This window comes from Sparus aurata, chromosome 21 (genome assembly GCF_900880675.1).
Source record: "Sparus aurata chromosome 21, fSpaAur1.1, whole genome shotgun sequence".
NCBI lineage: Eukaryota > Metazoa > Chordata > Actinopteri > Spariformes > Sparidae > Sparus > Sparus aurata.
In genome coordinates, this window is record NC_044207.1 from 9,078,965 (window position 1) to 9,105,037 (window position 26,073).

At 43.9% G+C, this 26,073-nt stretch overlaps 2 protein-coding genes across 3 annotated transcripts; both read right to left on the bottom strand.

Annotated features, from left to right (window-relative positions):
- Positions 1-126: 126 nt before the first annotated feature.
- mmp14b (matrix metallopeptidase 14b (membrane-inserted)) lies at positions 127-13,165 on the bottom strand. The gene is made up of 10 exons (XM_030403719.1): positions 12,562-13,165; positions 5,583-5,731; positions 5,344-5,466; positions 4,798-5,105; positions 4,128-4,289; positions 3,555-3,715; positions 3,338-3,476; positions 3,029-3,179; positions 1,626-1,741; positions 127-1,523 (listed from the first exon to the last, which is right to left on the bottom strand). The coding sequence occupies exons 1-10, from the start codon at positions 12,658-12,660 to the stop codon at positions 1,021-1,023; spliced, it is 1,911 nt and encodes a 636-aa protein (XP_030259579.1). The 5' UTR covers positions 12,661-13,165; the 3' UTR covers positions 127-1,020.
- A 2,046-nt stretch (positions 13,166-15,211) lies between these two features.
- sall2 (spalt-like transcription factor 2) lies at positions 15,212-25,165 on the bottom strand. Of its 2 annotated transcripts, XM_030403569.1 has the most exons (4): positions 24,596-25,165; positions 22,772-22,918; positions 17,024-20,892; positions 15,212-16,623 (listed from the first exon to the last, which is right to left on the bottom strand). In XM_030403569.1, the coding sequence occupies exons 2-4, from the start codon at positions 22,845-22,847 to the stop codon at positions 16,303-16,305; spliced, it is 4,266 nt and encodes a 1,421-aa protein (XP_030259429.1). In that variant the 5' UTR covers positions 22,848-22,918; positions 24,596-25,165; the 3' UTR covers positions 15,212-16,302. The 2 variants fall into 2 exon arrangements, with proteins under 2 accessions (XP_030259429.1, XP_030259430.1); XM_030403570.1 differs by lacking the exon at positions 24,596-25,165 and having other exon boundaries at positions 22,772-23,157.
- Positions 25,166-26,073: the final 908 nt, after the last annotated feature.

A 26,073-nucleotide genomic window follows, 5' to 3' on the forward strand; every position in this document is an offset into this window, starting at 1 on the left:
AGCACCATGATTTGTAAACAAGTACAATGACAAAAACGAGTCATTTTCAGATCTTTCAATTTATTTTTCATTTGAGATGGATTCAAAGTAAAAAAAAAAAAAGAAAAAAAAAAAAGAAAAACAATCAAGTTTCAAGAATACATAACCCCCTTCCCCATTCACTGTCCCCACATATATAAAATTAAGGCCACTTTCAAAACTGTATGTCACTGTCCAGCAGGACTTTTTAATGACAATGTACAAAAACATTCTTTACACAGAGGACAACAACAATAATAGTAATGGTCATAATAATAATGACAACATCATTATAATAATAATCAGCACTAAAGACACTGATATAAAAAAGGAAAAGACACAGTCGCATTTATTGCTTAACTCTGATATGAGTGTTTCTCATGCTTCATAAGGACTTGAGCTAATGTTTTGTTTCCCTTTTATGGTCCATACTGGCTCTGACATGTTACTTTACTGGAAGATTAAGAAACACAATGACTACGCCACTGTGGGTTCCAGATGTTTGTGTTAATGTGAGTGTGCAAGTTTACAAGGGGGAAGAACGAGCGATCAAACGCGCTCTCTTTGCTTTTTTTTTTTTTTGGTTTGAAGGAACATGCTAGAATGGGCATCGCGAAGATGCAGGTTCGAAGCTGAAATTCACAAGGACACAAACACTGACCGCTGACACAAAACCCTAAAAATAAGACACAGAAAAAGGCTAAAACAAACAGCAATGAGCTGGCGTCAGTAACCACGAGGCAGGCCGAGCCATGAGGGAGAGAAGAAAAGAACAAAAATGGAAGGATGGAATAGTTGAAGATAGAGCAGAAGGAATCGGGCAGTGGTAAGACTATTTTGGAATGCAAGTCGGGTGCTTTTCCTTCTGCTCTTCCCCCAGTTTATCTCGTTCTCTCCTGCTCTTTATCATCCGTGTTCAACGTTTCCTTCCACTTTTTTTCTCTTTCTCTCCCTATCTTTCCCTGCCCCCTCGCTCCCCTCCTCCTCCTCCTCCTCCTCCGTCTACACCTTGTCCAGTAGAGATCGTTGGCAGTAGAGGAGTCGGCGTGGGGTACCGTACCGACGGAAAAACACCAAGGCTGCCAGCGTCGCAATCACACACACTAACAGGAACAGTGGCACAACCACCGCTGCTGCTCCACTGCCACCACCAACGCCTTCCTCCTCATCCACCTTAATAATGATCACCTCCGTTTCCTCATCCTTCTCCTTCTCCCTTTCCCTCTCTCTCTCCCTCTCCCTTTCCCTCTCCCTTTCCCTCTCCCTCTCCCTCTCCCTTTCCCTCTCTCTATCTCTAGTTTTGTCTTTATCCTCCCGTTCCTTGTCCTTCTCCCGCTCCTTGTCCTTGTCGTGTCCACCTCCGCCTCTTCCTCCGTCTGTCTTGGGGTCTTCATTGGGGCAGCCCATCCAGTCACGGAGGGCAGATTTGGGGTATCCAGGCTCCACACGCATCATCTGGTTGTTGAACTTCCAATACTTGTTGGCTTTGTAGAAGTAGGTGTATGCTGAGGGGTGGAAAACCGAAATGTGAGATACAGACCTTTTCACACAAGAAAATACTCAAAGACACACTATATACACACACACACACACACACAACCCCTTACCTTGATCTTTGCTCATGAAGGCCGCCTTGATGTTGTCAGGCACTCCCTGCCACACACTAACTGCTTTGGGATAGCCATCATCAACCGATTGCGTTTCTTCATTGAAACGGTAATACCTAAACAGAGCATAAGAGACAGGTAAAGAAGGACGGAAAGGAAAAGAGAGAAACAGCTAGTGAGCTCATGTTCGCATACAGACCCCTGAAAAACTTGCTCCCTGACTCGCACTCTGGGTTAGAGTTGACTTGACTTGGATTTGTTCTGAAAGATATGCTACTTGAATTGGATTTGTCTAAGACTTGACTCAAATTTGCTATGAAAAGGACTTGACTTGAGACTTGTTTTGATATACTTGATACTTGATTTAAACTTAAAAGGCGAGTCTTAAGAACTCGGACAGACTGGACTTGGACTTGTCACGAATGACTTGAAACTTTTCTTTGGTACTTGATTTAAGACTCGGTAGACTTGAGTTGGACCTTGCCTACATTACTTGAGGCTTGACTTAAACTTGCTCTAAAGAACGTGAGACTTGTTGTGACAAACTTTATGTAGACTTTCTGTAGAAGACTAAATACTTTTTTGAGACTTGACTCAGACTTGCCATAAAGGACTTATCTTGATAAACCTGAGACTTGAGACTTGATTTAGACTTGCTCCATGACTTCAGAGAAGATTTGAGTCTTGTTCTGACAAACTTGACTTGGACTCGTCCCAAATGACTTGAGACCTGATTTTTCTTTGGTCTAAAGTATTTAAGACTGGACTTGAGACTTGACTTGGATTTGATTCCCCAAAGTTGCTGTGATTCACTGTGTGTGTATCTACAAGACTAAACCTCGAGACAGACCACAAAACTGGTGTTGAAATATTGCAGATGGATTGGTGTTGACTCTTCCAACAATCCGACTCTCTCTGAATAGACTAAGACGAGGAGTAAAGGTGCTGTCTGGTCATAGGGCATGTTGTTTCTTAAATAAAAGCCTCCTCTTGCCTTGGACTTTGTTTATGTAGGTGGCTGTTTGCACCATAATCACTGACTGCCATACTTTACCAAACCTTTCACAACAATGACTACGGTTTAAATATGGGGAGGCTTAGTTCCTCAAGGTCTGTTTAAATGTTGAAATGAGACTCAGGTTTGTAATTCAGGATAAGTGGCTGACTCCAAGCACTGGGACCTTATATGGTCAACATTCAAACATGTGTTTGGTGACGGAATTTTCTTCAGTATTAGTTGTTTACAAAGTTCAGCACAGTTTTGTTGCAGGATTTCACACACACACACACACACACACATATACACACACACACACCGCACACACACACACACACACGCACGCACACACACACACACACACACACACACACACACACACACACACACAAATAAGCTGACTTACTTGTTTGCTCTGAAGTAGAATGTCTGTCCAGTGGGGGTGTAGAAGAGAGCTGCATCTATTCGATCTTTGGGAAGTCCAGCACCCATTTCCTTTAGACTTTTAGGGTAACCTGGATCCAGAATTGATTCAGTGAACACCCAATACCTGTCCCCTAGAGAGAGAGTGATGCAGAGTTTGGACACAGAGATTCAGAAACAGAAGACGAACATTGGTGAGATTAACGCACAATGTAGGCTGTTGGATGATGTCTGCTTTTTGAAAGGGGAGATGGTGTGAATGTTTTGTCAGTGTACCAAAAACCAGACTTACCTTTAAAGAAAGCAAATTTCCCATCTTCCCTTTCAAAAGCAGCATTGACATGAGTGGGCAGTCCTCTCCAAAAGTGACCAATCGGCATGGGATATCCATCCAGAACATGGTTGTTACGTACCCTCCAGAACCATTTATCCTGAAAGAGACGAGATTTATTAACAGCCTGCTAGGCAAACTGTCACATCAACAGTCCAACAAGGGCATCGTGGTTTACCTTAAACACAAACATTTCTCCTCTGAGGATGCCGATGGTGTCGAAGTGCCCATCACAGATGTTGGGACCAAAGCGAGGCATGTCTGGGGCATATGTGGGATCGGGGCCATGGTTCGGCGTACGGGGTGTTACAGGAGGGGGCTGAGGGCCTGATCCAGATCCTGTGTGAACAAGGACATGTGAAAATGATTTTCAGAGACCCAACTTTAACCTGTACACATCATATAATACTGGTCTTCGAAGATCAAATGAAACGTAATGATCCCCCATGTAGATTATAGGTCGTGAAGAAGCAGACAACAGAGAGAAAACAAACCACCAACGATAACACAGACAGAATACAGAAAGGGTTCGGAGCAAAAATATCACAAGATTTGGACACATTTTTTTTATTTATACATCATGGGAGAAATTCAGTGTTTTAATTCTATCTTTCAAGTCTGCAGTTTTCTCTCGGTGTTTCACTGAAGTTTTTTATGCTTCAAACACTGGAGAGTTAAAAGTGCGACCAGCAGATAAAGACAGAGTTCTGTTTTGGATGATGATGTGGTTGCTGAACTGCGGAAAACGCACCATAAAGTTGCTGTATGCCTCTGCGATCGTCATCGGGGAGTCGGAAGGTCTCAGTGTCCATCCACTGGTAAAAGGGAGCCATGATGGCTGACGGATCATTGGAGTGCTCCAGACCAAGGGCATGACCCAGTTCATGCACCGCAACCAGGAAAACATCATTACCTGGAATGGCGTCAAAACAAAAACACAATTTAATATGACTTATTTTTCTAATAATGAAAGTTATTTGGTATAATGAACTGAGTTTGATCTCACGCTAATGCTGACAATACAATGAGCACTTAAAGAGAAGAGCATATGTTGCTATTTCCTCATTTTTAAGTGACTCAAGCACACGCATATCACGTCAGTAAATCAACAATAAAGTCATCTGCAGGTCTGGTGATTATGTGTCAGACACAAACAGCCGATGTTGCAAAACTGTGTGTCTGCTGAACCAAAAATAAACACTTCTCTATTTCTGCGGCATTACCAAAGCAAAGGCATGTTCTTCCTCAAATGCACCGACACAAGACTGGACCTGTTGTTGCTCATGTTTTGCTCACAACAGCAAAATAAAGAGTCCCGACTCCCCAGCATAAAAGTTAACTCCCAGTATTTGTGTCATCACATTTTCATCTAAAGAAAAAAAAAATCCCCTTGTTTCAACACAGATTCATCAGAGCCTCACCTAACAGATCCTTGTTTCCAATAGTCCACGGCTCAGCTGCATCAAAGTGGGTGTCCCCTCCGATGCCATTCCCAGGGAAATAGGCATGTGCCAGGAAACCTCCCTCACCATCGAACGGGCTGCTGTCACCATGGAAACCCTCGGCGAAGAAGAGCATGATGTCTGCAAACTCCTCCACCTTGTCCCGTATGTAACTGTAGGGGATTTCCCGGAAACGGAGTGGGGTGACGCCCTCCCACACCTTGAAGGCCTTCCTGATGGCCTCGTGGGTCTCGTACTCGCCGACCTTAGGGGTGTAGTTCTGTATACTGAGGAGTGTGTAATTGTGTGTGGGAGTGAGAGGGGGAAGGGTGGGAGAGTTGAGACAGGGTTTGGAGTTATTCCCTCTTCATGGGAAAACCATTTCAGTCATATAATAGTCACCTCACTTGTTTTTGGCTCATTGGGTACAAACGTGAAATTAAGCAGAAAATTCAAGTCATGGGTACTGTTCCATCATGTCTTGTTGCAGTTGCAGCACATTCACTTTGACGTGTGCTGACTTACGAGAAAGTGATTTCGTTCTTCTTCCACTTCAGGCCCTGGATGGCGTATCGCTTCCTCCTGAGGTTGGTCTTCAGCTCGGCACCAAACTTATCTGGCACGCCACAGCGCGGTCGCTGCATGGCCCTGGAAAAGACAAGACATAATCCGCTCAAAACAGGGTAAGAAATAGTACTTTTAATTTGTGTTTTGAAGGCTATACTTTTACGACATGAAAAGTAAAGCTGTTTGACTGCGCTCACTCAATAGTGTTGGTGTCAAAGGTGCCGGTGACAGTGAGGCCGTAGAACCTCTGCATGGCGGCGATGGCTGAGGGGACTGACTGTGGGGATCGAAGGGAATGGGTCCTCATGTCCCCTGGAGGCAGGTAGCCGTACTGCTGCAGCCATGACTTCAAAGCGAAACAAAAAGGAGACAACAGCGCAGCTCATGAGTAACATTGCAACACGCAACCAAGGAAAATCCCGTCGCAGTAGAAAAAAGAAAGAAAACAAGGTTACGTTTGAAACATCCACAGAAACATGTGATACCTCAGCTGAGACTGTTAATCAAAGTCAGGACCAGCATTAAGAAACTATTTGGTTTGATACTGATTATGACTTACAGGGACTACAAGTTCAGGATGTTTTTGGGCGACTGCAGCAAAAACACATTCCTCCCCGACAGCGAAAACAAGTTCTTGAATATCGCTGTGCTGTGTTTTGATATCTGGATATTTGGACAGTCAGAGCAAAATTATTTCAAGCCACTGGCACGTCTCCATGTAATGACTAAACACAAAAGCTATTCAACCATCATTCAGCTCTCCACTGAAGACTGTAGTGCATGGAAACTAAAGTCGACATAAAAGAATAATGCCAAGCTCAAGCCCCCCCCCCCCCAAAAGCTTCAAACAAAGTCGGGTCAGGTTTCAACATAAACACGGCCGGACAGAAACTGAAAAGGGAAATCCCCCAAAAAGAGTTAAAGATTAACCTCAGTTTCTACACTGAAGGCATCCTGTAGCGACTTGTTTGCGTTTCGGTGCAGATTGTGACAGTTATAACTGAACTCATCTGTTGGATTTATACATGAAGAAAGACTGAATTTGAAGCTCCTCAAGCATGTCTTATGATGGTCACTGAGTTCTCCATGCCTTCAGTTCCCTTGGTCTCGGCTTAGCCTGACCTTACTTTCCCCTGGAAACCCATTTCTCTGCGGTGCTGGTTTGACATCTGGACCAGTGCCAGTGGCTTCGCTCCGCACCTCTCCCACACAGCTTCTCCTAAACTCTTTCCCTCTCAAACTAGAGCCGAAAAATAACACTGAAGCTATTGTGAGCACAGTGAAAACCGAGACCGCTTTGATATTCTGCTGTGCGCAGTCACTTTGTGTGCTTGTAATGCACTTTTAGGATGTGTTTTATTGTTTGGATATAGTATGGGCTTGGCTGATAAAGGCTGCCTGTCAAAAATGACCTTTTTGGGGGGCACGCTGGTGCTTGATGGATAGGTTTACTTGTTGTTTGTGCAGAGAAGGGGACTGAGGGAGAGAAGATTGAAATATAGGGAGTGTCCCAGGGTGAGACTCGGGCCTTGGGCAACCTCAGCCGATGTCTCAAGTCGAGCAGCAGCGTCAGTCAGTAATTTAACTGGGAATTTCTTCAACCTCGCATCCAAACCTCAAAGTCAAACTCTTCCCCCCACGTCCATGTCTCTGTCTTCGCCTCGTCACTCCACCCCTTCTCCTCTCCTCTCCTCTCCCTCATCCCTCTCTTATGGAAAACCCAGAGACTTGAGGGTAAATACTTATGAAGAACCACACCCAGATCCACTCAATTACTGCCCATCTGCCGCTAAAGGTTGCTAAATACAATGAAGGCAAAACACGTTTAACTGCCTTGTTTCAAAATTTTTCCACTAATATTGTACAGTACAAAGTAAAAGTCTGAAAGCAGTGCTGACATGGATTAGCTGATTATGTGCTTAGGTCTGCGGGTTTATATTTATGCGTGACTATACTTGTTTGAGTTTGGGCAGGAGTGAATGGCAGAAGGGCATTTTGGAGGCCCTCGAAGGTGTAATCTCTCTCTCTCTGTCTGTCCTAGAGAGACATGGAGGTCTCAGTGTTTAGACTTCGTCCCTGAATGAGCCCTTTCTGGTTCTGACTCACCCGTGGAGCTCCACTGGTCACATAAAGACTCAGTGTTTGCCACTGTTACAGCACGTCCACATGAGCGGGAAAGTCGAACACAAAGTTTAGCATCTCAGGAACTAGATGTGTTTCACCGTGGATGTAAGAAATATGGTGTTTAAGGGGTGATCTGACTGTGCTTGAAACCATATTCTTCTCTCAGGCACATTCGCTGTTTTCCTTTCTACAAAATCCGAACTTTGCCCCCAGCTCAGTCAAAAGGCTGCTGTTGAGTGACACTGGACATTTGTTTCAACATTAAGGCTCCCACACCTCTTTCACGGGTCCCTCAGGTGACTTGACAAAGTCTTATTCACCGTCACACTTGGCTATTTTTGACCACACTAATGGGTGAGTCTGGCTGAGTAACTGAAGTAGTAGCAGGAAAAGGAAATGGGCACTATTTACAGTGGCACAGGAGATGACAGCCCAAGCTAATACAGTCTTCTGATGTAGAGCGGTGATTACCTTTTTGGTCAGTCGTACAGCCACAGCCCACACCGATGAACTTAAATACCCTTTCACTGACAACCCATAATTTCATTTATTTATCCATTACTTATAACCTTGTTACAACTGTTAATTCATTATATTTGCTCTGACCATATATCCCTGAATTTGAGCTTTTTCACTTATGCATTACTTTGAGCAAACTATCTGAAAAGTTTTTTCATTACTTTAAGCTTATTATTTCAACTGTTTATCCATTAGGCTACTTAAGCTAACTAGCCTATTTCAACCGTTCCATTACTTTAAGCTAACTATATGTCAACTGTTTGACCACCAGTTGAAGCAATTTGAAATTCTCTACATGTTTTTGAACTACTTATTCTGGCCCTATGAAGACTGCTGTTCACGTGTTAGTGATGACACTACATAAGACTATATATGTTTTTATTCAAATAAAAATGTCTTTCCTCTAATTAGTAACTCGTCTTTCAAAATAACCCCTTGCAGCTGCTGTTGTTGTTAAAGCCACTTAATGCCTTGATTTTTAAGAACGCGCGGACATAAAGAAGCGCAGCGCAGAAGTGCTCTTACGAAGTTGAATCCAGGATGGTGAGGTAAAGGGCGCAGCTTGCTCGTATGCAGTGATGTGAGTTTATTGTTTAATGGAAGATCTGCAAAGAATCAAACAACGGTTGCTATGGATGTCCTCCTTTTGCATAGGATGAGAGAGCGAGGGGGAGGGATTGCATTTCAGAAAAGAAAGAGAGTCAGTTGTTCCGTTCGGTGAGGGCCAATGGAAAGAAACTCTGGTCAACAGCGATGGGAGTCCAACTGAAGCATGCTGGGTATACAGCACACACACACAGCTCCTCATTACACATCCACTCACTCTGCCCGGAGTGCTGCAGTATTATGTCAGCTGTCATAAACGTATGAAATTATTGCTCCCACTTCACTTGCAACAGCTCGTTACTGGCTGTTTGCGTGTGACTGTGTGTGTGTGTGTGTGTGTGTGTGAGGGAGTTTGTGTGTAGGTGTATTCAGCGTAGCACGTTTAAATCAAACTAGTTGCATTCTTTCTTGCTTTATGAACATTTGCCCGAGGCTAATGCCATTCTGTTAGGAAAACATTTACGACCTGGCTGAACTCTCTGGCCAGGAGCTTCTCAACACACTTGTAGAAAGGTTTAGAAAGATTTATAAAAAAATATATATGTGTGTGTGTGTGTGTGTGTGTGTGTGTGTGTGTATGTGTGTGTGTGTGTGTGTGCGTGTGTAATCCCTCAGCTGTTGTCTGTTAAAGCAAATCTCCTCCAGCCAACAATAAGACAAAGTGGATTATCAATGTAATTTGAGCAATAAGTCAATCCCAACTAAATTTCAATGGGAAAAATGAAAAAAGCTTCCCCGAAATGTGGCTCGCTGCTTACTTCCTGTGTGAACAGGAAATGAGATAATGACTTAGAGCATTACCTTATTTCCTGTAACACCTCCTATCTTTCCTCAGGGAGGTGGCCCTCGGGCCACCCACTGGTGACCTTTAGGATGTGACTTCGTTCCTTCCTTTTATTCTTCCTCTAAATGACCAGTGAGACATCAAGATGGGACTAGTGTAAAGTCAACCAGCCTGAATCCTCTTGCATGTGTGCTCATTCCCGTTAGGAGCCGATGTAAAAAGACAGGCTGTGCATTCATACAGGATGTGTGCACGACAGCTATGATTTACATCCTGTCGTTTTCAGCTGGTTAATTGCTACATTTTCCAACTGTCCTTTTCCCAGATTGCATCACTCGCATCACCACAATGCCTTTCTTTCTTGTCAGCAACAGCCTCCTCACTGTCTTCCCCACTCTGCCTTCATCATGTCATCTCATGTCCATTTATCTTCCTTTGTAGTGAGTTACCTCAGCTTGTAGCAATTTCTGCGTGCGTGTGCCCAGGAAGAGATCTGTGCACATGTGGGAGAAGATGTGTGTGCGTGTCACACGCAGGTGGCTGCTGACACACCAAGGTGTTTTTAGCCACGAAACAAAAGCCCACTGCCCGCTTCCTGTCTCTTCCACAGACCACAGGACATGACTTGTGCATCTACATCCTCTGACAACCCCGACTGTTTATCTCAGCAACACGCACCCACTGACCAGCAGACAACCACTCACTTAATTAAACTTATTGCTAATTAAAACACAAATATCCTCCTCCATAGCGGAACTGTGCGCTGATATTGGTGACTTGTGGGTTTGTGGAGGCATGTGGAGACATGTGAAATCACAAACATCCCCAGTAGCATTGACGTTAAATGAGGGACACCGGAATCAAGTGGTTTTACAAAGATGTCATAAAAACAGAGCATGTGAATCACCACATGAATATAAACGTATTGAACCAACGCACTTTCCGTGGCAGGTCAAACCTGTCTGTACATTTTGGTGGGTTTCCACAGAAACTTAATAGTCTTTCTACTTTTTTTTTTTCCATTAAAATTGTTATGCTGTAGCTCAGAAGTTCCAGTTTTTCTCACGCAGGCTTGCTCATTTTTGAAAGTTGATGTTGCTGATAGAAAAAGATCCACTCAAAACAGAATTAACAAAGCAACCAACATATTGAAACTCATCTACGAATTTGAATTTCTAGATTCAGGTCATGACTTGATAACAATTACACCCATGCTGTCTGGCCTAACTTGCATGACTGCCTCCTTTCTTCTTCTTTAGACTTTTCCAGCACTTCTTTTTTGCTTTTGCAGGAAAAATGGCTTTGACGTTTGAGGTGCTAGAACTACCAGCATCTTGTCGAATGGCCTCGAAGGGGGAGTCAGAGCATCACAAATTGAAGGGAAAGTATTATTTTGTTAGTATGAATTTAAAAGTATTTTTCAAATCTATTCCCAGACCAGTTATAACCAATAATTGATTGTTAACACATCTAAGCAGTTGAGGAAATTCCTTCAAGTTTGCGTCCCTGGTATGGCTACAGGGTTAGCTACCAGCCATTTGCTAAATATATGGTCCTTTGAACATATAATAAACAGCAAAAATGACTCAAACATATGTCATGTAAGATTTGAATTTATGGATTCATTTGTGTCTTTCTTAATTGCTCTCGATTGGCAATTATAGGCATGTATTACCCTTGAATGGAAACAATCCCCTAACTGCATCAGAAAATATTAACAACTTAGATTTATTTTTCGTCAAGTATTCAAACAATAAATCGTAAAAGCCATAGCAGGTTCCAATCCTAGGTTTTGGATTGTGTTCATGGGCAAGCTCTTCGGTTTACATCTGAGTCACAGATTGGCCTTTGAGTTGACAGTCTTATGTAGGTCAGTGGAGTTAACTCCATTTTCTTCCACTAGCACAGCTGGAATTATTCCGTAGGCCACAGACAGGAGAGAATGATTGGAGAGACATTTGGCGCCACTGCGTGACCTACCAATATCATTTAGGCATCTAAATGCACACCCACACACGCTCATACATGCACGCAGAATGCTCGCTAATGATGTTGAAAGAGGCCGGTGTGTATGTGGTATCATAACAATGTCACTTCCTGCAACATTAACACAGAACAGGGCTGGAGGATTGCTGATACTGCAGACTGAACCGAACAGAACAGAACAGAACAGAGCAGAGCAGGGCAGAGAGAATGTACAACACTAATTAGACCTGGTACCTCAGCTCTGTGGGCGATTGGAAGCCTTTAACTTAACTCGACTTCAAACTGTGCTAAGTGTTTTTCCACAACTGACCATGGCTGAGATGCTGCAGAAGCTCTCAGATTGTAAAAGCCCACCTCCCCCCAGCCCGCTGCGCCCTAACTCAGGACAGATGTCAACAATTACATCTCCCCATCCCTCTGAATAGAACTGTACCCACAACTATCAATCCCCCCCTCCACTCCCACAAAAATTGCCTCTGTCTCTGCCCCGACCACAATACAAGCTCATGCATTTCTCATTATTTGCTTTTTCTCTCCCTCTCCTGCTTTTGCCCCCTCAGCATTTCTCACTGTTTTCATTATCGTCATTATGGGCTGCTTCCTCTGACCCAGGGTCAAAGCCTCGCCCATATTCCTGCTGAACTGTTTGACTGTTATTCATAATGACGTTTAACAATCTGATCGAATAAAATAAAAAATGTGATGAGTAGCAGGAAAGATCCTTCCGTCTTGTGAGAATGCAGTATTTCTCATTCGCTCATAATTTAAACCTTTCTTTTTCTCCTGCGCTCTAGATGTCTTTCCTTATCCCAACTTTCCTAGATTTATTTATCAGGTTATAAGCCAATTTTAATTTAATTATTTGGTTTATTCATCTATTCTGCATTTATTTATCTGGTTTTATTTCTCTTTTCTGGATTCATTCGTCTCATTGCTTGATTCTCGATTTATTTGTCTGGTTTATTTAGTATGTTTATCATCAGTCCAGGATTTAAATCTGACCTAATTCTTCAGTTCTGTATTTATTTGTTGTTGTTTTTTTACTTTATCCCCCAATTTTTGCATTAAACGACTTTATTCTGTCTGACTACACCCCTCATACCTGTCTTTTCTCCTCACCTCTGGCTTTATTCCTCACCTCTGGCTTTATTCCTCACCTCTGGATTGATTTGTCGCTCCGTCGCCCCCTGCGCGCTCAGCTCCCACACCACTGCCAGCAGCAGCAGCCGGACAAGCGATTTCAGCTCCGGTGCCATCACCTGACTCTCCAAAAAACAACGCTAAAAATTGACAGCTCTTCCTGTGACACTTCGCGCAAACTTCACTGTGCTGTTTGTCAGAACATTATATGTGAAAGAAAAAAAACGTATCCCTCGAACGACTTTCCGGGCGAAACTGAGATCGACTATGCGCACAGCGCAAAAAGAGAGTTTCCAGAGGACACACAGAAACTCGAGTTACTTATAACACGAGAGGTATTTGTCCAGTCTGTGCATTCTTCTCGCGTTTTGGTGAATTTTAACCAAGTTATCGGACGTTACTGGAAGCAGGAAGTCTGAAGGGGGGACCCTGGAGCTGCACCCTGTGCGTATTTTATGTCCAAGTTCTACTTTGCTCCAGATGCTGCAGCCGACTTTGTTGTCATGAAGCGGTCCTAACTCCTCGCCGTCCTCTCTTCCCTATCTTACAGTCGGCTTATTTTGATCCCCCTCTCCTCTTCCCCTCTCTTCCAGCTGCAGACGTGGTAGTTTGATACTCCCTGGGGACCTTTAGCTGGAAAGCAGAGGGTTGTAAACCTCCCCCTCCTAATCTGCCCGCCCCTCCGACATGGAGGGCTGGAATCAACTTGGTGACCTTCACATCAGACTTTATACGGTTTGGTCTTACCCTTGAGCTGTGATTAAATGCCTAAATGCTCCCTGAAATACACAAAGCTGTTATTATTTACAGAGAAGAGAGCGCAAACACCGAGCTAAATGATACAATACAATGAGCTCACGTTTGACAAGTAGGAATTTAGGACAATTATCAGTACAGTCATCTGATCCCGTGCACACAAATCTGACTTCACCTTATCAATGAAACCATTTGTTAAGACACCGTTAGCCATTTTAAGAAAAAGGTTCTTCTTAAGCCCAGGGCAACAACTAAATATTGTTTAGCTCTTATTTTCATAGTGGTATACTGTTTAGATTTTTAAAATGGGGAGCTCATTATCAGTTTATTAATGGCTGTCCTTGTAGTAATGCATTTCCCACCAAACAGATTTACACCTCTGTCTCACACGGATTCTTCATGAGTGTTCAACAAGTATGCCCAAACGCACTGTCTCTCTGTGCAGCATGATGCTGTGTTTGAAAGGGGGGATTGCGCCCTCTAATGCACACAAGGCACATACATTTAAACATGCCATGAGGTATAACCTCCTAGTGTACATCCTACCTCACACTTGCGTTGGATGTTGTTGTCTCTCACGTTGCTTTGTTTTCTTCAAGAGGAAAATCTTTCGTCCAATACCATATTAAAACAGTGATGTTTTGGTTTTCCAGATTATACCTGCAAGTGACTTCATGCAAAGTGGAGGAAGCATTCAGAATCTGTACTTAAGTAATGATAAATGAATAAACTGACACCCAATTGTAGAAATACTCCTTGAAAAGCAAAAGTTACTACAGCACAGAATTGTGTGTTATATACTATTAAATATTATCTCATTAGATCATTACTTTTAAGCATCAACGCCAAAGCAGGTTTTACTGTAATTGGTGGAAGTGGAGCTGATTTTTAACTATTTTGTATAGGACGTTAACTAATGATTATTTTCTTTATGGATTGATCTGCTGATCATGTTTTTGAATAATCGATTGTTTGGGGTATTTTTTTATTTTCAAAATCATCAAAATGCCGGCACAATTAGCTAGAGCCCAGAGTGACATCTTCCCAGTGTTTGTTTTGTCCATGCAGTTGTCCCTTTTCACGGCAGACATTTTGACTTGTTAAAGCTGGAAAAGCAGAGCAGTGATATATAATGATAAAATTGGCACCATTCTATTAAGTGTCCCAGCGAGTCATGTCAGTCAATTAACATGCAGAATACAAGAGCCTTAGAACAAGCTCACCTTAATAGAATGCATCCATTGTGAATGTTATAAATTGTACCTGTGCTTTACCTGCTTTGACTAGTCAAAATGTCTGCTGTGAAAAGGGGTCCATAGAAACAAACTCAAAATTATTAATAAATTAACTTAGGTAAATACAATATTTATAAGAAAAAAAAGCAAATCCTCACAGTTGAGAGGATGGAATGATTAAATGTTTTGCCAAAAGGATTGAAAATTATGTTTTCATTGATCATCTGACAAATAGTTTTAGCTCTACATGTATATTGTAAACTCTTGGATAGTTTAATCTCTAACAAAAAACTTATCAGCTTTCCAGGGGTTTTGTCTGGAGGAATCTAGTAACTAGCAACTGCTGTGGATTAAAAAGTGCAATATTTTGAACAAAATTGCATTGGAGTGGAAATTAAAATGATTAAAAAATCAATTACATTCTACCACTGCCACAGGTACCCTTTGATAATTGACATTTTGTGGTCGTTGGCATGCATCAGCTGCTGTGCTGGTAATGGCTAAGGAAAGACAGCAGGCCTCATCCATTCCTTTTTCATTTTCTTGGCCGATAGCAGACATCAGCAACTTGACTGTGAGGGATCATCAGCGCTGAAACCGGATACACAAGCATTCATACATGCTGTGTTTATAGAAAACAACAAGGCGGTATGCCCTCAAACATGACAGAGCGAGATTTTGGTTTCCGAATGATTTTTTAATATGGAGAGAGTGAAAGTACAGCTTACAACAAACAGACATAGACTTCTGATATATACAGTAACTTAAGAGTTTTAGTAACTGAAAAGGTGTCACAGATATTACGTACTTTTGGACCAAACAACAATCATAATATTCACAAAGTTGAAGTTCAAAGGTCACACACAGACCATGTCCTCACTGGGTTCACAAACACTGCAGATGTGCTTCTGGTTTGACAGGACAATATTGTGAAAAGTAAACCACAATGACATGAGTGAGTAGTTTATTTGTACCACAAGATCGGGGACAAAAGACTTAATATTCCCCACAGAAACACATTCAGTTGGTTGGCCTTGTTTGCTCTTGCAAAACAAAGGTATGTAAGCAAAACAACTTAGTAATTTCTCCATTTATATCAGTTCCTTCGGCAGGAAGGAATCTTTTATATCTGTAAAGATTGTAGGTCATGAAGCATTTGCAAATAGATTTGCTTTTGGTTTGCATGGGCCTCTTTCAGTACCAGTGGGATCAGATTTGGTACATGGCACAACACAACGAGTTCCAAAATGTTGACATTACATTTTTGAAACTCAAATTTTATCGTAGTTCTCTGTGACTCACAAATTATCATCTAATAATATTAAATTTGTTCAAATTTTGTCAACTTTACTATCTGCAAATAGTAGACAACAAAAAAACCCACTGATAATTATTGACCCAGATCTGATATGAAACATTGATACAACAGGAATACTCTTTTTTGTTAGAATATGCATCAAACTATTGACAATGTCAGCCAGACAAAAGTAAAGTGTCTCTTTTTTATCAAATCCATCAAAAACCAGGACTCACTTTGTTACGTCTTGATTATTTTCACCCTTATTTTTACAATAGCTTTCACTTTTTTGACACAAGACCAAGCTGGTTTGACTTAAAACTTTCACATACAAACATATTACTCCGACTATCATACTGACAGGCTACTTGAAATGTGTTAAGGAAGCAGTACTACGCAAATGCCCATACAGTTTCACCAAAAGGTAAACATTGATTGACAAAAAAAGAACACTATCCAGCCAATTACGCTCACTCGAGTGATGACCCTTCAGTAGACTCTTCCCCTGCTTCATCAGGGGCTTTTGAATCCATCTGAGATCGACCAGGTGATTTTGCAGACAGGGCCGACTCATTCTCTCCTTGGCTGTCAGCAGTTGGATCATCAGTTGGCTCGTTACTAGTGTTGAGAAAGGCTTGGTACTGGTTCCAGAAGCCTGCTGAGCTCCTGGTGGCAGGAATGTTCAAGGAAGTCATAGATGTGGAAGAAGGAAGCTGGTCAGTGGAGGAACGACTACTCCGAGCTGGTGGACGTGTTGTTTTGGTTACCACACCATGGTGCTTCATGTGCCCCTAGGAACATAAAAGGTTAGTGTAAGGCAAACTATCAAACATTCCCCATATAATCCAGTGCAGAGTATGTTCCATGAGCAGTTATATCCGATGTATGACTGAAGTATGCAGCTTTTTGTTGTTATGGGTACACATGGACTAGTTTTTATGGGCTAGTAATCCAACCCAGTGTCAGTCTTCCTCAGGATCCATAATGAAGACGCATATTGTATTGAAATACTTTCCCATGGAAGACCGGACTCAGTACTAAAGCTACAAAATATCGTTTAAATCTTCTGAGAAAGATTTGTACTACAACAGTTATTATTTTTAGAATGATGTTTTATGTTTATATTAACAGTATATCCATTCATCTCATCCAGAAAGGTTATTTTTATATTTAAAAAAATGTTTTCCTCACCTTTAGTCCACTACGACTGGCATATTCTTTTCCACACTCAGCACAGCAATAGGTCTTCTTTTCAGGACGCGACATGGGAGATGGGAGGGTTGGGGCGAGGCTGATGGGGACAGAAGCTTCCAATTCATCACTTGGAGCCAATCCACTCATCTTAACACCTTCCACCCGGTCTTCCCTCCCATATGAACCAAAATGAAAGCTCTGACGTGTCTCCCTTACAAAAGTAGCAGCTCTGTGTGATGCACCCCTTACGTCAGCACCACTAGTGTCAGTGGACTCCAGAGTTGATGTCATTTTGGGGTCCTCGTCAGGCACAGTTGCTTGGTCTTGCTTTGGTGTTGCTGGTAGAGAGGACTGAATTTTGTCTTCGTCCATGGGTTCTGGCGACTGGGGCCTTGGTGAGACTGAGTCTGATTCCAAGGTTGGTGTTGCATTAACATCAAGTGCATCTTGACTCAGGACTGGGTTGGAAGAGGTATTGGGACAGGTATAAGCAAAGGGTGTACCAAGGGCAGGTGTGCTTTGTAAGTCCTCCAGGTTTGATCTGGAGCCAAGGAAGGCATCAGAAGTGTCTGATGCTCCATCCACTCCACAGTCCACTCCCATAGCATTAGATGACACTGTTGTTTTGGTGACAGTGGAGGAAATTGTTGAAGAGGTGGATTTAGGAAGATGGTCATCGACAGTGGCTAGTTGGTCAACTTCGTTGTCTCTGACAACTGGGGAAGCTTGGTCTGTCAGCTGGGATGCTGGCAAGGGGGCACTAACACAAAGGACTGGAGGGTCTACACTGCCTGGTGGTGGAGTTTGTGTGGTGGGATTTATGAATGGGTCAGGACTAAGGTCAGAGGGGGGGATGAGGTCTGGGCTGGAGGACCCAGACTTACCAGCATTTTTAGTGAACTCCGCTGTTTTCATAGAGACAGGGGCTGAGCCAGCTGCTGGAGTTTGAAATTGTGAGCTTGGGGCTGGACTCTTAGAGTGGCCTGCTTGGTCAGGCAGTGTTTCAATAGAGGCAGTATTTTGGTCAGTGGACTGGGATTGTGATTCTGACAATTGTTTGACATTAGATTCAGATGGCATCTCATGTGCAGAATCCTCTGTGCCTTCTGTGGGCAACTGTCCGCCAAGGTGCATTCGGATGTGGTGCTGGAGCACTAGGGCATTAGTGAACTTGCGCTGGCACAGTGGGCAAGAGTTCTGGACCCGTGCATTGGGTGGTCGGGCATGATGGGTGGCCAGATGTGATCGCAGGCTGCCTTTGGTAGAGAAGGATCTTCCACATATCTTGCATGGAAAAGGGCGTTCTCCAAGGTGTGTAGCCTGGTGCAGACGAAGTGCTCTGGGACAGCTTAGCACCCGTAGACACACCCCACACTGATTAGTTGTCAGGCTGCCAGCTGCGCCTGTGATGCCTAGTGATGGTAGCAAACCCCCTCCCATGGCCCTCGCTCCATTGGCACTCATGCCTAAGGCAGCAACCATCTCATGGGTGAAGTTTGAAACAGAAGTGGAGAGAAGGGTTGAAGAGGGTGGGGACGCCATTACATATGTGGTAGAAGTGCTGGCATTTGTGAGACGGCTGTTGGCTGGACTTGCTGAAGAGGTAGTGATATTGCCAGATAACATCTCCAGCATGGAGGAGGAAGAAGTCCATGGAGAGGAGGAGTGGGGAGGTGCCTTCTCTAGCTTCTCCACCAGCCTCTGCAGCTTGGAGGTTTCAGATGTCGGAGTGGAGCTACCCATTGAGGAAGGCAAGGAGGATTGAGTGGAGGTGGGTGGACCTGGGACTTTAGGAAAGGAAGAGAAAGGGAATGAAAGAGATTGGCTGGAAGAAGCAAGTTGGTGGGAGCCTGGATTAGAGGGAAGCGGGGTACGTAACAACCCCAAGGCTGGATGGTTGTAGAGGGATGAGTGTGCAGCAGAGGTAGAGGAAGAAGTGGAGGCAGAAGGGAACAGGAGTTTAGGTAGCTGGGCGAGCTGGGAGTAGGCAGCAGGAGAAAGCATTGGGGCATGAGGGGGGGTATTTTCATCAAAGTGCTGCTGTTTGGCACCCTTAAATAACTCTGTGATGGTAGAAGATGAAGACAATGAAGGGTTTGACAGTAAGGAGGTAGCCAGAGAAGAGGTGGAAGCTGAAGAGGAGGAAGATGAATGAGATGAGCTGGAGGTGATAGAGGCTGCAGCAGCTACAGCTGCAGCCCTATTGAGCTGCAGGAGAGAGTGGGAAATCAAAGCCAGATCCACACTAGGGGCCAGGGGTAGGATAGAAGGGGTAGATCCTCCAGAGCCCCCCAGAGAAAAGCCAGTGCTGGTGCCACTGACCTCCAAATTATCTCCACATGTCTCATCCTCCAGCCTGCTTTTTGGCTTCTTCTGTAACATATTCATGCCACTAGTACTGCCACCACTGCTCATGGTCTGTCCCATATCTGACCCTCCAGTGGCCCCTAATGCTACCCCAAACAAAGATGGTGGCAGGAGGGAAAGTGATAGCTCTGGGTTTTGCTCACGATGGCGTAGGAAGTGCACCTTGAGGTTGCCTCGTGTGGTGAAGCGGCTGAGACACACTGGACATTGGTATGGTCGTTCCCCTGTGTGTGAGCGTAAATGTATCTGTAGGGAAGAGTCACTGCTGAACATTTTTCCACAAAAGCGGCAAGCATGTTGGAGGCGACTAGTAGTGGTGGAACTGGATGCAGTGGAAGAGTCTGCTCCTCCGGAGACAGACTGCAAGTGTTGGGAGTTTGGGACCATGGATACTGTCGTGGAGAGGGATGAGTTTAGGAAGGATCGACCAGCATGCCCACCCAATGAAGTTGTATTTGGAGATTTCTCATGAAGATAACGGTTGGGCAGAGCTAATGACAGGGCAAGTGGATAGTTGGAGGAAGCCATCGAGATGGCAGCAGAGGAAGAGGTTGAGGGAGCAGTGGATCTAGAACTCACTCTCATATAACCATGACCCCCTGCAGTCCCTCCGGTGCCTTCGATATGGGATTTGTGGGGCTGCAAGATTTGAGACAAGGAGCTGCTGGGCTTTGTGGGTTTGTTAGCTGCCTGAGATGGGAGCAGGGATGAGAAACATGCCAGGAGAGGAGCCACAGAGGTGGAAGGCTGAGGTGCAGTTGGCTGTGTAGTTGGACTGGCAGCCCTTTTGCTGCCTTCCAGGCAGAGCTGAGGCAGAGGAGCGAGGAGTGGTTGGGAAGGTGTATCTATGGTATAGGATGCTCCTCCAAGGCGTAGTACCTGTCGACAGATCTCCTCTGTTATCTGCATCTGGTGGATCTGCCTTTGCTGCAGCACCCGCAGCTCCTCCAGGATCAGCGCGATACTCAGTTGTGCCCTAGAGGGTGCAGCTGAGGCAGATGTCACTCCTGGGCTGGGAGTTGGAGTAACAGGACTTGGGGGGCCCTCAGGCACACGGCTGGGGCTTCCAGGGTGCGGTGGAGGACATAGGGAGGCAGAGGACGATGAGGAGGAAGAAGAGGTGGTGGTGGTGGCTGACAGCCCCAACTTGGGAGAAGCCATGTGTGCGCTTCGGGAAGGGTGGATGAGGGCACTTGTAGAAGACGTAGGATTGCAACCAGACAGTTGAAGAGTAGGTGGATGTTGAGTTTGGGAAGACAGAGAAGAGTAAGGGAAGTTAGGGGATAGGGAGGGTTGTGGGTCTTTGAGGGGCTGGTGTGACGGCTGGATCGGTGAACAGGAAAGGGGTGGACCCTCGGGTAGGGAGGGGGTTTGAGAGCCCTTTAGAGATGAAGGGAGTGTTAGGGGCAGTTCGGAGCTTTGAAGAGAGGAAGATGCAGAGCACAGGGGAGAATCCAGGGTAAATTGAAAGGATTGGGACTTCACTGCCAAGTTGTCATCTAGGGAAATTGAAAGAAAGAAATCTGAATGTAATTTTATCATAATTACAAAACAAAATAAACACAATTTACATAATGGTTTGCAATCTTTTATAAGATTAATAAAAATCAAATCCATATCTCAGGACACAGAAGAAAGAACTTACAAGGACAGCAGTGACAGTGACTAAGTTAGGTTTTAGGTGACTGCTTTAACTGAAGGAATTCAGGTGTCTTAACAAGTGACTTGTAACCTCTGCATTTAATTTCAACCACCTAATCATCCACCATTGCTTTTCTTTTCTTCTTTGTCCTGTCTGTCCTCATCAACTGCAGCCGCACTATCGTCGCCACATGCACACACACACACACACACACAACATGCATGCAGGCGCACACACACACACACACACACACAAACACAGATTCCACTGATCTGCAAGAATACACTCCTCACCCCTAGAGGAGCCTACCTTGTTTCCAGGGCAACACGCACAAGACAATGGACTTTACCCCCCCCCCCCCCCCAAATAAAAAGCCACATCCACACACCAAGACACTCTTCCATCCCTGCCCCTCTCTCTTTCATTCTTCCTCCATTCAATCTGTCCTTCTTTCATCTCCTTAAGAGCCCTTCCCCCAGCAGCCCAATGGGGTGTTGGGGGTTAGGTCCTGGTTGGGTACTGGACACTGTACTGGTTGCCTGATTGGCTGGCAGACTTGACCTTAAACACTATGGGGTCAAATTCCTGATACGGTTTAGGACCAGGCAGAGGAAGAGAGGTGGCGTGTAAAGAAAACAAACAGCCTTGCAGACAGACAGGATGACTCACAGACCATCAACAAGCCAACTTAGCCCAGAAAAGCATAGAGGGGCAGAGGTACTACATACCTGTCAATGCACAATACACGGACACAAAAAAGCAAACACTTTGTATGCACAGGGTTGCTCATTCACACACATACAGAAGTTGAAGCTGTTTGCTTGAAAGCTACAATTTTACAATGTGTGCCCTATTCTTGTAACTAGAGTGGACAGACTGACAAATACACACACTTGCAAGAGCGCGTACACACACACTGTCACATACACACTTCTTCATGGGTATGTTCAAGCTTCAGTGCCCAGCAACAAAGCTGAAAGGGGACAATGGGGTCTAATGCTAGTGCAGTTAGAACACCTTATGCAGCGCCTCTCAAAGTTTCCTTTTCCTTGATCCTTTCATACTCATCTCTTCACTTCTACCAAATCTGTAATGTGCCTTTGTTCACATTTTCAAAATCACCTTACTTAAATGTTCTTTTTTTACCAATATTTCTCTGGGGATTTACTGTATATCCCTCTATTCTGGGTGGTCTGTGTCTTTGAACCTGGCAGTGATGAGGAGTGAAGACATTTGGGTTTTACAGGGCAAAGACAGCAGCTTAATGGCTGCAACCTCAGAGAATGAAGCAAAGACTCTGTAGGACCATACTTTCAACAAACCTTTTTTTTCTTAGTGTTCAAGTATGACATGTACCTGTATATGTAAATTAAACATATTGAACTGTTTGATAATTCCAGAAAGATACCCTGTATAAATGATAGCTGAGATTAAATGATTAACTCTTAATCATCAAAATGAAAACACATTTTAGCAGCTTCAGTCAATAATGACATTTCTTCAGATTCCTTAACTCTGTCATGCTAGGTCAAACATTACAATACAGTGTGAAAGGTTTAGGCATCAATTGAAATCCTGCTGTAAAATGGTACAATAAATACACCATAAAGTATAATACTAACACAATGAACCATTACCTAAAATGGTATTGAGCAAAAGTGATTTCTTTGAGGTCTAAACTTTCCATTCAGTTTGAATCCAATGTTGTATTCTTTTGATATATATCTCTTTCTCACCATGCTCAAGTATCCCACAGGCACCGAGGGTCAGGCTCATAAGCTGCTGGGGTCGTTTCTGTTTCCGACGGGACATGCTTCTGCAGGATGGGACCGACGCAGGGGCGCATTGGCCAACACACAACTTTTAATCTGTCTCTCTGCACACTGAAAAAAGGTAGGTATCTAAATTACATAAAGGCAAAACAAAACTGAAGAAAAACTAAAGTATCATCTCCAGAAATGTGACAGTGGATGCTCCTGGCTGATGAGTCTCAATAAAGACTGTCCACGTTGGTGGCATTGTGGTGCAGAGAAAGAAAAACAGAACTAAAGTGCCATGTGACAGTTTCTCTCGACAAGTCTTCCTTTTCTCAAAACTCACCATTGGCCCTCCTTCGCTCTCTCTCTCTCCCCACACACACACGCGCACACACACACACACACACACACACACACACACACACACAGCTCACTTGTTCATCCACTACTTTGCATTCAAATGGTGAGTGTACACCCCTTCTTTTGAGCCAGGAGTCCACTGCCTCTTTTTAGTAAATGCTCATACATTGACGATTAAGTTCATCACATAATGGCACTGGCCTGGTCTTTCGATCACTGATGTGAGCCTATAAAATCTAAACCTCACTTGGTGTGTCCCCTGTGTGTAAAAGAAAATAACTGTGTGCACAGGTGGGGCGCTAAAGCCAGGACTCAGTTAAATTTATTCAGTTTTTACATTAAACCACACATACTATGTCACAGACCACCTTTTCGCGCATACCTATTCAAGTCTATTCAGACTATGTGTGTGTGAGATTTCACTGAATCAGGCTCCTGTGTGAGCTCAGTAAACAGAGTGGCTGAAATGAGGTGGAATTCGCAACAATGGCGTTGAGGGAGCACAGCTGAGTGAACATCACCCTCTCAGAGCCTCTCCAACACATAAGGCCACTGACTGGAGGCACAATGCTCCCTTTTCACCCTCATCCCTACTGCTTACCACGTGGAGAGAGGTAATGAAAGAAAGACACAGCCAGAGTGAGGAGGGAAATAATTTTTCACCCGGGCCCTGTGACACCCCTCCACCACCCCCCACCCACCTCCACCTCCTCTGTGTCTCTCAGAGGCTTGGATAGAATAATAAAATGCATCCGAGGTTAGATATGAAATCTGAATGTTAGGCTTTAAGGCTTTAAGTATTTAGAACGGTGGTTGTGGAATCAGTTGATTCTATTAGTCGGAATTATTTCAAAATAGTCCCTCCTTCTTCGGACAAAAGTCATATTCTTTTAACATAATGAACAGTTTATCACCGGCATTTGTAATATTTCTAAAGTAGGCCTATGAGGACAGTTTTCTGCAAAGCAAGCAGTGATTTTCCGAACAATATAAAATTAATCGAAAATAAAATCATAAAACTGTAATCATGCGCGTCGACGTGTAATCGATAGTATTGTGTCGAAGAGTAAATTCTGATAACTCCAGTAGTTATAAACTGTTCGAAAACCGAGGATATCATCGCCTTTTTAACCAGAACGCTATTGTGCCAACAACGCATTCGTATTCTTCGTGCCATCTTGCCAATTTGTTCGCGTCGGTATCCGACCGTCGGACGTTTTTACACCAATGTGTGGAAACAGGCGCAAAATACGGCGGTGAGATGCGCGTCCCCGCTACTGTACGGCGACCTGTTGCACGCAACGCGCGCTCCCACATCATAACAAGTTATGATTCATAAAATATTATGACTTCGACAAAAAACACAGTCCCGGATGTGCATTTCCCCCACAGGCCGCTCGTCGCCGACACAATCCCTCCAAATATAACACAAAAACAACTTACCATGTTTGAAACGATGATTTTTGGCAGCGGTGTTGTGTAATGACAAGAGGGCAAAAAGGCTCAGGAGCTTATGTAGGGGAAGATCGGCTCCGTCTCTCAGCCGGGACACTGGCGCAGCATTTCCCTATTCACTCCCAGGGATGCGCAGTCGGACAGCCGCATTTTTTTCAATTATTTATCTCCGTCGCAAAAACGCGATTCTTTCTCTTATGACAAAGGGTTATTATGCCTGAATGTATTTACTCATAGTCCGCTGGCGGGAGGAGAAGCGGGGCGGTGCAGATGGCCGTACACGCTACAGGGGGAGGATTATTTTTCTTGGCCGTGCGTGCTGCTCTTCCTCCTCTCTTTGTATTTGTCGGGCCCTGCTCTTGTCAGGCCTGTCTGCGCTCTCTGCGGTACTGTCTGTCTGTCTGTCTGTTAGCTGGCTAGCTGTCTGTCTCCCTGTCTCTTATAATTAATGGCCCTCGCCGCCAGACGGTCCTCTGGGAAACAGTGACCACGGTTACCTCCACATTGGCTCTCAGTGTGCATCTCACATATGAGTGCAGGCCCGGGCACACACACTGCTAAAGCAGGGCTGGATCGGTCAGACGGGGATTTAGGGTTTGCACAGGTGTGCATGAACACGACCCCCCCCTCCCCGGCCACACAACCAATCATAATTCATAATTTTCATATTTGATTCTATAAATTATATTGATTTTTATTGATGGCAAAATGTGTTTTAAATGCTGGTCGTTCGAACTGAACGCATCCATATGGATGAAAACTCATTGCAGTCTTTAATTGGCGGACTTTGACTCGTAATGAATGGAGCACACATTTTCTAAAAACCAAATGACCTTGATTGTCTCCAAATACAAGTACCTCCACAGACAGAGGCAGGTACTTGGACCTCTTTGCAATCATATTTTGTTAGTTTAAGGACACAATATACCCGAAATATAAATAACTAAAACTAAGCATAGTTATGATATAAAGCATAGTGATCACAGACAGCATATTTGGTTTGCTATGTTGATACAAAAACAACTTGTAGGGAGGTATTTGCATGTGGGCTTGTTCAAGCATGGTGTTTTGCTCAGCAGCAAGGAGCAGGAGGCTGAATTATTTTGGTTAAATAGTCATCAGTGGGATCCTTTTAGCAACAGATTAGGTAGGCGAGTGAGTGAATGAATGAGTGGACACAGTATAGTTAGTGAACATGATGTTGCTTGGCCAATCTACTCATATTCTTTATTATCATTACCTTGACTTTACATGTTGTCTTATCCTAAAGATCATCAGCCACAGTGTGCTGTAGACAGGGTTCATGTCTTACAGCCGTTAAGCCACTAGGTGTCTCTCAAAGACAAACATTACAGGCATATTGCAATTAGCTTGAGTGCTTCATGTTTAAATGACAAGCTGCACCTGAACATGGACACATGTGAATCACAAGTGCACTTTAAAAAAAAAAAACAAAAACAAAACAA

What these genes read in the sequence shown, in the direction of transcription:
- mmp14b (XM_030403719.1), bottom strand. Translation starts at nt 12,660, where the DNA reads ATGGCACCGGAGCTGAAATCGCTTGTCCGGCTGCTGCTGCTGGCAGTG. An exon ending in GAGAAATGTTTGTGTTTAAG is followed by an intron (nt 3,477 to 3,554) that starts GTAAACCACGAT and finishes CGTCTCTTTCAG; the next exon opens with GATAAATGGTTCTGGAGGGT. An exon ending in TTCTACTTCAGAGCAAACAA is followed by an intron (nt 1,742 to 3,028) that starts GTAAGTCAGCTT and finishes TGCTCTGTTTAG; the next exon opens with GTATTACCGTTTCAATGAAG.
- sall2 (XM_030403569.1), bottom strand. Translation starts at nt 22,847, where the DNA reads ATGTCCCGTCGGAAACAGAAACGACCCCAGCAGCTTATGAGCCTGACC. An exon ending in CTGTGGGATACTTGAGCATG is followed by an intron (nt 20,893 to 22,771) that starts GTGAGAAAGAGA and finishes CAATTTCCCTAG; the next exon opens with ATGACAACTTGGCAGTGAAG. An exon ending in CCAGTCGTAGTGGACTAAAG is followed by an intron (nt 16,624 to 17,023) that starts GTGAGGAAAACA and finishes TTATGTTCCTAG; the next exon opens with GGGCACATGAAGCACCATGG.